The sequence below is a fragment of the Perca fluviatilis genome, chromosome 7 (genome assembly GCF_010015445.1).
Source record: "Perca fluviatilis chromosome 7, GENO_Pfluv_1.0, whole genome shotgun sequence".
Lineage (NCBI taxonomy): Eukaryota > Metazoa > Chordata > Actinopteri > Perciformes > Percidae > Perca > Perca fluviatilis.
The window spans coordinates 37,248,622-37,263,614 of record NC_053118.1 but is presented as its reverse complement, the minus strand read 5'-3'; the positions used below and the strand labels follow the sequence as shown (position 1 = coordinate 37,263,614).

Sequence of the window (14,993 nt, the reverse complement as noted above, 5' to 3'; positions counted from 1 at the left end):
AAAAATGTCACATTTAAGTTGTGTTTGTTTGCTGTGGCCGTAATCGTTTGTAGACTCTGTGAATGTGAATAACGTTACTGATAGTGAGATACTTGCTACATATGCATTTCAAGTAGAGATGAAAAGGCGAAAACAACGTTTTATTTCTCCGATTCACTGCTTTGTTATTCTAACGGCGCTCGCTCTCTTCAGTCCCTCTCCATGCCGCTTGACCATATAACGTTACAGTGCTTGCTGCCGCTCGCCGAGCCTCCGGGCCGGTTCACACCGCTGCAACTTGTCTTGTCGTGAACAAAGCTTTTATTTAACCTTTTAAAAAGTGAGTAAATAAATCCAACCGCACCATGACAGATTTAGGTTTCTCCTACACCCCCCACAAACACACACAAACACACACACACACACACACACACACACACACACACACACACACACACACACACACACACACACACACACACACACACACACACACACACACACTTCTCAAAGGCCTTGGCTCCATCTTTGAGAAGTGCTATCCCAGCGGCCTGATTTGAATCCCCTCCTTCTCCTGCAGAGGTTAAAGGCAGCAGCTGGAGCATCAGCTGTCTACACACATTAAACTAACATTTACACAACATGCAAACAAGACCGCGCTCACGTTCTCTTTTCATCATTTCCTGATCTTGATGAGTCGGCAAAGGTCAGCTCTACCTTAACACCTTTGGATCCTTTAGTTCCATAACCGTCTTGGCCATCCTGACACACGCACGCACACGCGCGCGCGCTTCGACGATCAGTCGACAATAGGCAAGACTTGACGAATCTGATTCGACTAGGAAAATTCTTATGGTGTGTGTCCATTGTCAGAGTAATTTCCCCGCTTCCCATTCATTTCTATGGGAGCAGCTGTGCAATGCATTCTGGGAGCGTTGTGGGGACTTTGGAGTTGCCTGCTCTTCATTTACATAAAGTTGAATTCAGCCAACTTTAAAATCTCTCAAAATCTGACGAAAATCTTTTAAACTGAGCATTGTCGATCTGAAATGAAGACAGATTCAGCAACTGCACGGCCTATTTCTCTCTTAAAATGTTTTCAGAAACACGTTTTAGTACAATATGAGATCATATTCCGAATGAGCCGCCATTATGGTCGGTTTTGAAATTCGGGAGCAGCCAGCCCCACGTGACGGGTTCGTCCAATCAGCTGCAGCCATCGCGGTTGTAGGAGGGCGGAGCCTGTTTTCTTTGCTTGTCAGTGGACAGAAACTGGTGGTGAGCTCACTAGCGTGCAGTGCTGGGAAGCAGGGTGATCCCTGACGTGAAAACAAAGCGTATATGGACACGACCATTAGTCGGGGACACCCCTAGTAAGTACTGTACAGGATATTCTGCAGAGGTCTGTGATGATTCATAATTATTTGATTTAAGCCGTTGTGTTTGCCTTTGAGAAGTTTAATGATGATAATTTTTTACAAACAAGAAACCGAAGTCTTTGACCAATGTCTTTAAAATATGTAAGAAGACATGATTAATTAAAGACATCGTACAAAAGCTTATAGAAATGTGGTTGAACTATATGTTTTCTAGGAATGCACCGAATCCAGATTTTTGGGGTTTCGGCCGAATACTGAATCCACCGGTTAAGATTCTGCCGAATCCGAAACAGAATACCGAATCCTCCTCCCATCCTCAGTCCATGAACACACTAAACACATTAATGAAGTAAACAGTGACTGTCCTATCTTTGCCGTACCTGAAGGTGCTGCATTTTGGCTGCTGTCTGGAGATTCCTTCATCACAACTCGCATTCTTTCAGATGTTTTCAAATTGGTGCATACAGCAATAAATACGTACAATACATACCAAGTACAGTGCTTTACATTTCATAGCTTTATGTACAAATGGTTCATGAGAACAGCCTGCTAAGGTAAATGTTTTGGTCAAAGATGATAGCATAGTGGTTTATGGGTTTTTAATGGGACCTGATTCATACTTTTTCTCAACATAAACTCCTCCAGGTGAATCAAGGTGCCCGGCCTACCCCACCGAGCTGGTGTTCGGTCTGGACATGTCGCAGGACGTGACCCCTGCAGCCTTTGAGAGGCAGCGCTCCGCCCTCCTCTCTCTGCTGGACGACATCACCATCTCTGAGAGCAACTGTCCGTCTGGTGCTCGCGTCGCCGTGGTGGCTTACAGCGCCTACACCAAGTACATGATCCGCTTCCAGGACTACCAGCGCAAGACTCAGCTGATCGAAGCTGTGAAGAACATCGCCCTGGAGAGGACGTCCATCAGGCGCAATCTGGGGGCCGCCATGCGCTTTGTGGGTCAGAACGTCTTCAAACGTGCTCGTAAAGGACTGATGATGAGGAAGGTGGCAGTCTTCTTCTCCAGTGGGCCGTCAGAGGATAATTCAGACATTGTCACCGCCATGATGGAGTACCGAGCCCTCAAAATCGTCCCAGCGGTCATCTCTCTGCGAGGCGATGCGGAAGTTGAACGAGCGATAAAAGTAGGTTTGATTCAACCGTTTTAAAAGTAGGGACCCATTCTTGTTCGATCAGTGGCCTCGGGGGAATCGCATCCGAGCTAGACATCGTTGAAGAGTTGATCACTTCAAACTGACCTATGACCTCTTTTTTTGGTCTAAAATGGGACCGATGACCGGTCTGCGCCTGAGAAGGCCAGACTTAATCTGACTCCAATTCTATCGTCCCTACACTCTGAATAGTGTTCGTTTACTGGTAGAGCAGAGAAATAGACTCAGGATTTAAAAGAAGACTCAATATTCATCCAGTTGAAGTTAATAACAAGCTTTAGTGAATGATATTGCAAAATACAATAAACTTGTGCACAAGGATCAGATTACTTCAAGACAAAACAGCCTATCGCTGAAACCTAGCAAACAGACAGAGTTTCCCCCAGCATCTGATGCTGGCTAACCCAGAACCCTCACTTTTTATCCACTTTCTCTGCTTCATCCGTGGTGCTGTTATCAGTTGGATATAGTCCCGATCTTCTGGCTCCATCCGCTAACGATATGTAACACACTGTATGAAAACATGACCTCGACTTCATTCTCAGCTCAAAAATACAAGCCTCTGTTGTTGGATTTGAACACCTGTGTTTTTAATCTTCTGCAAACTTAAGGAGTTTCCTGAGAACCAGGTCATTCCCATACTTTGTGTCACAAATCACGTGCTTGCAAAACACTGACCATTGTTGTCTCACCTTGTTCATCTGGGAAAGGAATCCTCCTTTTGGTTCAAGTTTTAATTGTCTTTTTTGAGCAACTGCTACATCTTCAATTTTAATAATGTCTTTTCCTTTCCCAAGACCAGATGGCTTCCTCATGGCCCAGAAGAACAGGGAGAGAGAATGTCAGGTCATGAAATCTGAGGCCTTACATTATATTCTTAACAAAATAATCCTACACCTTTAAGCCCAGTTCAGACCAATGATTCAAGACAAGTTTAAACTAGCAACTACTTGCAAAGTGTCGGTCTGCAGCGTTCTGAAACCTGCCAATTCACACCAATGAGACAAGACGGTGTAACATCTGCATAGAAAAATTACTCTCCGTCCTTCAGTTCTAACTTCCGACTTTCAAAATATGAATGTGGATAACATTGGTGATAGTGAGATGCTTGCTACAGTTGCATTTCTAGTGCTGAATCAGCAAAAATGTTTTATTTCATTGATTCACTGCTTTGTTTAAATGCCGGGCCTTAACAAGAAGTACTTTAAAGATTATTTTTGGGGCATTTTTAGGCCCTTATTGACAGGACAGCTGAAGAAATGAAAGGGGAGAGAGAGGGGGGGAGGGCCGCAGGTCGGAGTCAAACCCGGGCCCGTTGCGTCGAGGAGCAAACCTCCACACATGGGCGCTCGCTCCACCAACTGAGCTAACCGGGTGCCCACAAGAAGTATACTTTAAGTCAGAAGATGAAATGTAAATTTTTTTCTAGGATTATCTGTATGTCATTAAACTTCTTTTTGTCAGAACAAAGGTAGCGATAAATAATAACAGCTGCTGTTTCATCTCCAGGTCGACGACACAGGAAACTCTTTGTTCACCGTGCTGGGGAGGGACGCGGCTGCTGACCTGCTGAAGGTCAAGAACTGTGCGATCTGTTACGGTAAGCCCCGAGCCTCAGGCTTGGATTATTATAAATCATTAGTGATATTATAAAAAACATGCTTAAACCATAGCCCTAGTCCATATCGACGACGTTCCACTTCCGGGATTGCTCAGGTGCTGCGGAAATTCCGCCGGATGTTCCTCTTTTTGGCCGGATATCCGTCACCTTCCTCTTTCTTTGTGTTGGCGTTCTAAACTGTGGGTGGCTTTGTGCCCATGTGTGTGTGTCTCCTGCATGCGCAAGTACAGCAGCGGAGAGTTGCTTACTTCCCTAGATGAAATGGAGAGCCCAAGCATGTCTTCGCAGTGGGCTACTGGTGTCATGCCAGAAGTGATCATCCGCCAAAAGTGATCGCTGTCTACCTTACATGCAAATGATCAAAAGTAAGTGTAGATCAAGGCCAAAGGTCACTGGCTCTGCAGCACTTTGCTTTGTTGCCGGTGGGTGCGCACATTTCTCCGGCCGTTCTGCACGCTGTTTAATAGCGGCTGAGCCGGGCTGCCTCCTTTCCCCGCCCGAGGAACATCGCTACCTGGATCTGTGACAACTAGACGGAAAACAAGGGGGAAAGGCAGAATCTCTAGATGAGCTGCAGCCGGGCCGCACCTGATTGAACCGCGCTTATAGTTTGATAAGTTTGTTTTAAAAAAATACTCTGAACCCCTAACCTTAATCGGCCCGTTCCGAACAGGCAGTGTTGAGTATGTTTAATCCAAAGACATCATAACATCAGTAAAGAGTTCAGAGTTCTTTATTGTCCCTCAAGGGGGGAAATTTGGTTTGCAAAACAAGACATAATACATCTTAGTAGCACACAACCAACAGATAGAGACAATTTTTATCGCTTAAAGGTGCTCTAAGCAATGTTGGGGGAATTCACTTCTCATTGACGTTCAAAAGCTCCTCATCCCATCCCCTCCCTTCTGCGCACTAACCCCCCCAACCCCCACTCCCAAATCCTTCTTGTTGGTTATTGGCTGGAAGACTGTAATGTTTGGTGGTGCAGGGTGGCGCAGTTTGTTTTTGTTGGCGTTTGTGGAGCCTGGGCTGTCTACAGAGACCGCGTTTTTTTACAGTGTGTTCAGGGGACAGGTAGCTAGCAGATAGTGAGGAGATGTTTGCTCTATGTGACAAAAAAATAGCGTAAAAAACGTGTGACGTTGCTTAGAGCACCTTTTAGAAGTTGACAGTGTCAAATAAAATCCCTTGAGATTGTCTAGCTAAGTGATTTCCAAAAGTGTCACTAAGAAGTCCCAAGTGAGAATTTTAACAGCTTGAACTGCACAAAGCCATTTTCTAACCAAGCTAGTTGACTTCTCGATGATTTGATGTTTTTTGTTCAGACCCCTGTAGGCGTTCAGAGTTGTGCCCCTCGATCCAGGATGTCCTGACACCTCAAGAAGTCAACGTGGACCTGGTTCTGGTGCTGGACGGCTCCAGGGAGATGCAGGCCGATGAGTACGCCGGCGGCCAGCAGCTGCTGGGCTCTGTGGTGGAACATCTGGCCGTGAGCCCACAGCCCCCAGGCGCCAGCGGCCAGGCCCGGGTGGCTGTAATCCAGAGCGGTACCAAAGATCCCAAGCTGGAGTTTGACCTGGGGACGTACCAGAGCAGCACGCTGATGCGGAGGCACCTGATGAGGAACATGACGCAGCGGGGCGGCTCCTCGGCGCTGGGAAAGACGCTGGACTTCACCCTGAAGGAGGTGCTGAAGGCCGGCCAGCCCCGGAGGAGGAGGGCGGTGCTGGCCGTGGTGGGCACCAAGACGGCCTCCTGGGACCAAGATAGGCTGGACTGGATCTCCTCTAGAGCCTACTGTGACGGGGTGGCGCTGTTTGTGGTGACGGTGGGCGAGCGCTACGATCGGGAGCAGGTGGAGAAGCTGGCCGGTTGGCCCGTAGCGCAGCACCTGATCCACCTGGACAGACTGAAGGCCGACGAGCAGAGCTACGCCCAGCGCTTCTTCAGAGTCTTCCTCTCCGCCCTCAGCAGTGAGAACACACGCACACACTCTCACACACACACACACACACACACACACACATACTAGGGCTTTTACTTTTGCCCAAAAATCATATTCGAAGTTAGTTTGTTTATTAATATTCGAATATATTTGAATATTTATTAATAATAGTTTGACCATTAAATGCCTTCAGTAAGACCTATATTGGTATCAAACTTAAGTTAAAAAAGACCCTGGATTAAAGACAAACAGTATGCTTCAGGAAGTTCGGAGCTTTCACCGTAGCCTACCTAAGTGGTCTGGTGTTTATACGTGTGTGCGTCGAGCCAGCATGTGTGTGTGTGGGCGGTGTTGCCAACTTAGCGACTTTCAGACCCCCTTAAGTGACTTTTTTTTTTTCACAAAAGCCACTAGCGACAAATCTGTAGAAAAGACAGTGACTTTCTGTAAAAAAAAGTCACCAGTATTGTCCAGCGATCATGCGAGGTATTTCTCTCCTGTGGCCCCAAAACAGTCACCTCTCTCTTCTGATGTGTGAGTGAGGAGCAGCCCCCCCCTCTGTGCTCTCTCCTCATGTGCAGCAGCACTGTGAGCAGGTAAGAAAGGGGAGAAGGGACAGGGTGCAGGGCCGGTGTAGGTAGGAGAGACAGCGGCACGCAACGGGAGAAAGACGCCGCTGAGCTGGCCTGGCCCTGGGCCAGCCTGCCTTCTTTGAGAATTGGTGGGGAATGCACCGCTATCGAGCCACGGCCGAGAGACGTGCGTCGCCGCGACGTGTAGTTACGTTTTGAAATGTGTGAAAAAGCCTCGGAATCTGAACTGAAAAGTTTTACGAGCAAACACATTTACAAAAAAAATAAGGTTCGAATATTAAGGGCTACCTAATATTCGTTCGAATATCATTCTTTTTTTAAATATTCGAATAACAAAGTTCGGAGTCAAAGCACACACACACACACACACACACACACACACACACACACACACACACACACACACACACACACACACACACACACACACACACAAAAAAAAACACACAACACACACACACACACACACACACACACACACACACACACACACACACACTAAAGACTCCTGGTCCATGTACAATATGGGACAGGTGTCATGTCAGTCTTACAGACCTTCAAATAAAGTGTCACCTACATTTCTGCTTCTTGTTTCTAAACAACAAACACGAGTGTATTTTGTGCATATTTCAGAGGGAATAAATGCGTATCCTCGTCCATCATTTAAAGAAGACTGCAACAGGCTGAAGGAACCAGACGATGCACCGGCTTTGGAACATGACGATTCACTGGACTTCGATAGGGACAACGGGTAACTCACACTTTATTTATACACAACCTTAGAAGGAACAAATTGAGGTCCCATGGCATGAAAACTTCACTTTATGAGTTTTTTTAACTAATTAATTAATGAGTTCCCCCAGCCTGCCTATGGTCCCCCAGTGGCTAGAAATGGTGATAGGTGTAAACCGAGCCCTGGGTATCCTGCTCTGCCTTTGAGAAAATGAAAGCTCAGATGGGCCAATCTGGAATCTTCTCCTTATGAGGTCATAAGGAGAAAGGTTACCTCCCCTTTCTCTGCTTTGCCCGCCCAGAGAATTTGGCCCGCCGAAGAGAAAGAGAGAGAGACATCATGGCTTGCAAACGCATAGCAGTTGATCAAGGCCACATCCCCACCCTCCACCTTGCCCAATTCCATACGATGTCCATTTAAATCAACAGTACTTTAATCATCGTACAACACACATATATTGAAATTGAAATAAACCCTTAATTCACCCATTTACATGTGGAAATATGCTGGCTCTATACACGCTAAAAGTCCTGATTATTTACATGGAGTCTGGTGGAGATATGCTGGCTCTATACCCGCTAAAAGTCCTGATTATTTACATGGAGTCTGGTGGAGATATGCTGGCTCTATACACACTAAAAGTCCTGATTATTTACATGGAGTCTGGTGGAGATATGCTGGCTCTATACACACTAAAAGTCCTGATTATTTACATGGAGTCTGGTGGAGATATGCTGGCTCTATACACGCTAAAAGTCCTGATTATTTACATGGAGTCTGGTGGAGATATGCTGGCTCTATACACGCTAAAAGTCCTGATTATTTACATGGAGTCTGGTGGAGTTTGGTGATTGTGATTTCGGGGCTGTTTCATGTTAAACTAAAAGGATCTTACTCTTTAACTAAAAGGTCTATCTCGGTAGGGATCCTTTCCATAATGGTCAGACACTGAGGGCTAGATTTATCAAGCCGTTTGCGCCTGTTTCCAGGCACTAATTGGTCGCAAAGACGGACGTAACCGATGCGGGCTATTTACAAACAGGGACACTTGGGTAGAATGGCAGATTGTCTGCCACATGAGCGAGAAGAGACAAGTTGCGCTTTCAATATGCGTTCGTGGGAGGGTCGTGGGGAAAGTGGGAGTTCCACCTGAAAAGGTGGGAGAATAAGCGCAAAGTGCGCCTAATTATATATCCCGTGGTATTTACAAAGACTGTCAGTAAGAGCGCGCCTCTATTCTGCGGGGGAAATTCTCCGCCTCTTTAAACCAGCCGCAATCGAGTTTCCTCGTAGACCTTTATGCCGCTGGTGAAATGGCAACAGCAATTTGAGCAAGACGAAGACATAGGCGAGGCTGAAAATATTTTTAATAGAAGAATCACACTTTGTCAGTGAACACAACATCATTTAGCGTTACGGATCAAGCAGCCGTGCAATATTAGAGTTACTGGAAGAAATCAAAGATGAAATTGAATCTCCCACTCAGCGTTCACATCCCATTCCAGCAGTTGTTAAACTCCTCGCTACATTACAAATATCGGCATCAGGATCATTTCAAACAGTCATAGCATCAGCAGTGGGAATATCGCAGTCTGCACTCAGCCATATCATAGCACCAGTACCGCTTTGCTACAGCGCAATTTACGGTATAGTGGGCGGAGAAAGACGCTGATTGGCTGATGGGTGTCAGGGTTGATAAATACTACGCAAACTGTGGAAGCATAGCGTGCGCTATTACCGAACTCGCATAAACGGACACAGCGCAAACTGCGCTAGTGTTAGTAAATCTAGCCCTTAGAATAATAATCTGAGTCAGCGGCAACAAACAGAACTTTTAGTGGACGCTAACTGACGGTGAACATCTGTCCTGTAGGGTTACATTACAGCCTGGTTCACGGCTGCCAGTTACAGCGATCACGCTCAATACTGGAACAATTTTTTTAAGATTTGTGTTCACATTAGTCACTTAGACACCAATGCATGGAAAAATAGGGTTACAAAATACCTGAAATGACCTTTTAAGTACAGTTCTTGAGTACATGTACTGTACTACAGCTGTGTTATGTCTGAGGCCGAATGTTTATCTTTATCTTCTGTGTTATTCGGCTGGGGTGTGTCCAGTCAGGGGTCGGCAATGCTGGCTGACGAGTTTGTGGAGGAGGTCGAGGAGAAGTTTCGGGTGCAGACAACACAGCTGGATGTTATCGCCAGTGTGACCCCACGGGACGGCCAGAGTTTCCTCTCAGGAGAGAACCTCAGCGGTAATACATACACACACACACACACACACACACACACACACACACACACACACACACACACACACACACACACACACACACACACACACAAACAAACACACACACACACACACACACACACACACACACACACACACACACACACACACACACACACACACACAACACACACACACAAACACACAACAAAACAAAACAACAACACACACGAATGATACATTAAACTGTCCTGATAAAGCAAATATAACACGGTGCCTAATCATGTCCCGTGTAGGATTTAAACAATTCAGACTCTGGCGACTTCTAGTGGTTCAAGTATAACTCTGGTGATATTGTGTGGTTTTATTATTGTAAGTAAATCCTATTTTCAGACTCAAACCAGCTAGAGCTGCAAATGTTAATAGTTTAGTTGTCAACCATTGAATTAATCGCCAACTATTTTGATAATTGATTAATCAGGTTTGTGTATCGCTCACTTTGTTCTGACATGCAGATAATCTGGAAAAAGAATTGACATCCATCTCCATATTAAAAAGTACTTGTTGTAAACGCTCAAACGGGCAAAAAAGTCCCAGAATTGTAAAACGCAGCCCTTTTTCTGCAGGGTTTTCAGCCATTGAATCAGGCTTTCACCATCTGAAGGGACGTACATGCACATCTGCATTTGTAGAACGGCCAATAGAAATGTTCTCTCTCTGAAATGACCTGTGATTGGCCAAAGTCTCCCATCCTGGGATTTTCTAAAAGCCTAAAAAAAAGAAAGAAAGAAAAAGGAGGAGGTGCAGAAATCTAGTTCTCTCAGAACCATACCTGCCAACATTTGGTTTTCAAAATCCGAGAGATTTGTGCGGGGGCATGGCGGCATGGGGGTACTTATTGTTTAAGTATATATGTCTGTGCTACCAACATTGCCATCTTGAGTTCAGCTTGCTTTACATTTTCTGCCTCTGTTTGTTCCTTCGTGATGAAGGATGAAATCACCCGTGTGCCCTTATGTGCTTCTTCTGCACGATGGTGCCGCTGTGTTTTATTGTGCTGGGTGATGTCATTTTCCCCGCCGTGCGCTACATTAAAATCAATGCGACACACCTTACAAAAAGCGCGGAGGTTGTCGGTAAGATGCATGTAAATTGTTGCGCCCAACATGTTGAAATTTACAGCTATATTTCAATTTCTTTGCGAGAACACCACCTTCACCTGCCATTTTTATCTGCTCGCTTTCGGGTCAGAACTTTCCGCGAAGTTTGCGCAGAGATCAACTGCGCAACTGGGTTATAGGTTGCCAGGTTGAAGTAACAAATGGGTTGAAAATTGTATATGGTGTGTGGATTGTGTGAATAGGATGCGCTTCATTCAAGATCTGGCAACTGGTCGACATTAGACAAACATATTGGTCTGATTATTTATAAAGGAGTTTGGGCCGTGCAAATTAGGAGAGTTTTCCGGAAGAAATAGCAAACCAGGAGGGGTCTGGGAGATAGGGCTAAAAAAAAAAACGGGAGAAACCCGGGAAAAACAACTGGAGTGTTATGCTATGCTCAGAACACTTAAAATTTGAGCTGCAAAGATTAATCGATTGGTTATCATCGTGTTTGTGTCTGTGTGTGCGTATGTATACGTGTGTGTGTCTGTGCATCTGTATGTGCGCGTGTCTGTGCGTGCATACAAAGAAGCTGCGATTACTTTAAAAAAAAAACATGGACAATTAGATGAATATGTAATAATAGTTCTGAGTCGTCTCTCCCAGGTGCAGACACCCTGACGAAGCCGGAGCCGACCAGCTACGTCTCTAAAGGTAAGAACTAAACTGCCGCTCTCTGATCCTTTCAGCTTTTCAAATATGCACAAATACAATATAGAATACAAAGCTGACTGATTTTTTTTAAAGTCATCAGATCATTTTTGTCACAGTTAGATGAGGCTTGGACCCAAATGCAGAGTAAAATGTTTATTAATCAAGAACCAAAAACGAAGAGGATTGCAGAGCAAAACTTACAAACAGGTAGTCCAAATAGAACGCAGGCCAGGAAGCAAGGAAGCCAGGAACGAGCAAGTAACAAGAAAGCCAGGAACGAGTAGGTACACACAGTACACCACTTGACAAAACACGAAAAACAGAATTATATCTGAAAACACAGAACAGCAACTCATGCCGCACACGAAACAAAACGAAACATAACATAATAATCTGACAAGGGAAACACAGAGACTATATACACAGGGTAACGAACACTAACAAGGGACAGGTGGAAGACATCAGGGCGGGGCAGAACAATCAGAAAAGGCGGGAAACAAACAAAGACAGGAAGACAAGGGACCAAGGATGTAACCTAACAGTGGAATTCAAAATTCTACCCGCCAGGGTCCTCACCCACACCAAGACCTGGCGGCAGAGTTTTGTGTGTGTGTGTGTGTGTGTGTGTGTGTGTGTGTGTTAATTTTGTCAGACGAGACTAAATATGTTCGTCAACGATCTTTTTTTCATGACTAAGACGAGACGATGACGAGACTGCGCTGATGTCCAAAAACGCTAAGACTAAATTAACATGCATTATTGTTGACGAAAAAAGACGAGACTAAAATGTTTTGCATAAAATAAAAACATGAAAGTATGAATGAGGGTTTCTGTCACGGAGTCAGAGAGTGATGGCCGGAGGCTGGAAATGTATGGCTATGTATTTGTGTTCCTATATTATCTGGGTCACATAACAGTGATATATCAAGAAGCTGCAGTTACGTAAAAAAAAAAGGACAATTAGATGAATAAGTAATAATAGTTCCGGCTCTACATGTGGTTGACTCTGTCGTCTCTCCCAGATGCAGACACCCCTGAGGAAGCCGGAGCCGACCAACCAGGTAAGAACTAAACCACCGCTCTCTGATCCTTTCAGCTTTCATGGTCAACTGACGCTGACCAATCACACAATTATTTATATATTACACCACTGCCATATCACTACTAAATACAACTTACAACTATCTAGATGCCTCCTGCCTCATTTTCTAAATATTACATGGGCTTGCACCTCCACCACTGGGTGAATTTATACAACGTTCGGCAAAACACATCTTCCTTTTTTAAGAATGACTTCAGTGCCGTTCTTTGTTCTTTTCTCAAAGAAAAGCTGAACTCCAAGTCTTCCAGAGTCGCGGCCAAAGACCGCTGTTCTCCAGCAGCAGCAGCCATCTTCTTTGTTTTCAAGTAGCAGAGAATTCACGCGCAACCCTCGCAACCCTGCCGTCATTATGTTAAGCCCCGCCCACAGACTCTATACATGATGTGATTGGCCTGACTACAGTTTGGTTTTTCCAGCTCACAAGCCAACGGAGAGTTGCTAGACTGACCCTGGGTGCAAATGACATTTGTTGCCGCTAGGGGGTGCGTCTAGATTTCTAGGCTATTACTTTTCTGCAATTTTCACACTTTGCAAAGTAATCCAGTGGGCCTGATTGGACCCTTTGGGGGGCCGTATGTTTGACACCGCTGCCTTAAAATGTGAATTTAAGAAGATATGTAAAAAATGGAGAAAATTCCCTCAAATCTCTCTCTCCCGTCTTCATCCCAGACACCTGTCTCCTGCGACCGGACGCCGGCGGCTGCCACAACTACACCATAAGCTGGTTCTTTGACAGCGATCAGGGGCGATGCTCTCGCTTCTGGTACGGCGGCTGCGGCGGCAATGGAAACCGTTTCAACACCCTGACTGAGTGCCAGAGCCTCTGTGTGACGAAGAGTCAGTTAGTAGGAAGAAAAGGAGGAAGAGGAGGAAGAGGAGGCGCCGGTGTGAGACGACATCGCCTGGACCGGTTGAAGAAAACGGTTGCGTTGCACTGAACACGAAGCGGGATAAAATACATGCAAGCTGAGTCTGCTCTGGGATGTTTAAACTGAAACACATCAGGGAAAGTTTAAACTGTTCCAAAGCGTTTCCAAAGCCTGTCTACGGAGAGCCTGTTCACTCCCTATTTAGCCCCATTGTACCGAATTTGGTTGCAGTTCCACCAGAGTTCCACTGGGGGTGATCACGGTCTAATGCAAAATGAACTAGACAGCTACATTTGTCTCTTTTAGTTTTTGCAAGTTCAACATGGGTTATAGGTCGAAAATTGAATTAATGAGTACTTATGTCCTTTTGATTTCTTACAGGTTGAGTCGTTGTTGCCCGTAACACGCTAGCATTCTGCTAATGAATGCTGATTGGTCAGTGAAGCACGGATTACGACCGGAGGTCCCGCTTGACTGCCGTAAAGCAGTATCTCAGGCCGTATATACATATGTATGACGTCATTGACATTTTAAAAGGCTTTTTAGAACAAAAAAGCCACTTTAAAAAAATCTTTCGAATGCAACATTAAAATTACTAGACAAAAAATGATATCCTGAGAAAAGTGGATTTTGAGGGGTATAGCTCCATAGACCTCCATTCATTCTGCACTGGCCCGTGAGCGCCCTCATATGGAAGCAGAGTGGAACTGCAACCAGTTCAGAAGCTGGAAGTATCTAGAGAGTGAAACTTCTTCCCTTATTAGACATTTTTTGGCGTTTCTTTCTCGGGACCAGTTGTCATGTTGTTTTTTGGGGGTTCCCGAAGAAAAGCACCTTTTTTTATTTTCTCTTGGAGCTTTATCTACCCGACTGATGCTCAACAAAGACTTGAGCTGCCTCTTTCAGGATATACTGTATGTTGTTATTTTTGATGCAACCAGGTGCTATTTTCTGAAGGAAGAGAAATTGCAGCAGGTCAAAAACCACAACAAATAAAATAAAAGGAAAATTGACATTCAGGTCACATTCATCTGGATTTAGTAAAAAAAAACTCTCATTTTATTGTTTTGTACTATATTCTGAATAAATGTGTGTTTCAGGTAACACCAAATCTCAAGCATGGTCTATTAATATACATATTGTCAGTAGGGCTGGACGATAATGGCCTAAAAATAAAATCCCAGATAAAAAAAAAAAAAATCCGATTTAAGATTGAAATCAATGTTTTTTCTCCCCCTATTTAAAATCAATCTGCAGACAAAGAAATTGTTCAAAACAAGTTTTAACTTTATTTTTTTTGACTCATACACACATGCACACACAGGGCTATATATTCCACAACAACAAAACGGATGCGTGAGATAAAGCGGTTTTCACACATACATGTAATTTACTTCTCATTCCTCGCTAAAAGTTGAAATCATTTTAACGTTATTGCGCAACCTTGCCCCTATTTTCACCTGTTCCTGAGTAACGTACATTAACATCCCATGGTCTCTTGAATGTAGCATACCTGTAGCAAGCTCCATCGTAGTAACTAGCGGTAAAAA

At 44.7% G+C, this 14,993-nt stretch overlaps 1 protein-coding gene across 1 annotated transcript in view; it reads left to right on the top strand.

Annotated features, from left to right (window-relative positions):
• The window catches only part of LOC120562575 (collagen alpha-6(VI) chain-like), a 66,244-nt gene extending 51,990 nt beyond the window's left edge, over positions 1–14,254 (top strand). The window contains 8 exon segments of the mRNA XM_039806351.1: positions 2,004–2,497; positions 4,034–4,124; positions 5,471–6,118; positions 7,317–7,434; positions 9,538–9,677; positions 11,425–11,472; positions 12,495–12,533; positions 13,244–14,254. Coding sequence (XP_039662285.1) covers positions 2,004–2,497; positions 4,034–4,124; positions 5,471–6,118; positions 7,317–7,434; positions 9,538–9,677; positions 11,425–11,472; positions 12,495–12,533; positions 13,244–13,512 — 1,847 coding nt within the window. The 3' untranslated portion in view covers positions 13,513–14,254.
• The last annotated feature ends 739 nt before the right edge of the window (positions 14,255–14,993 follow it).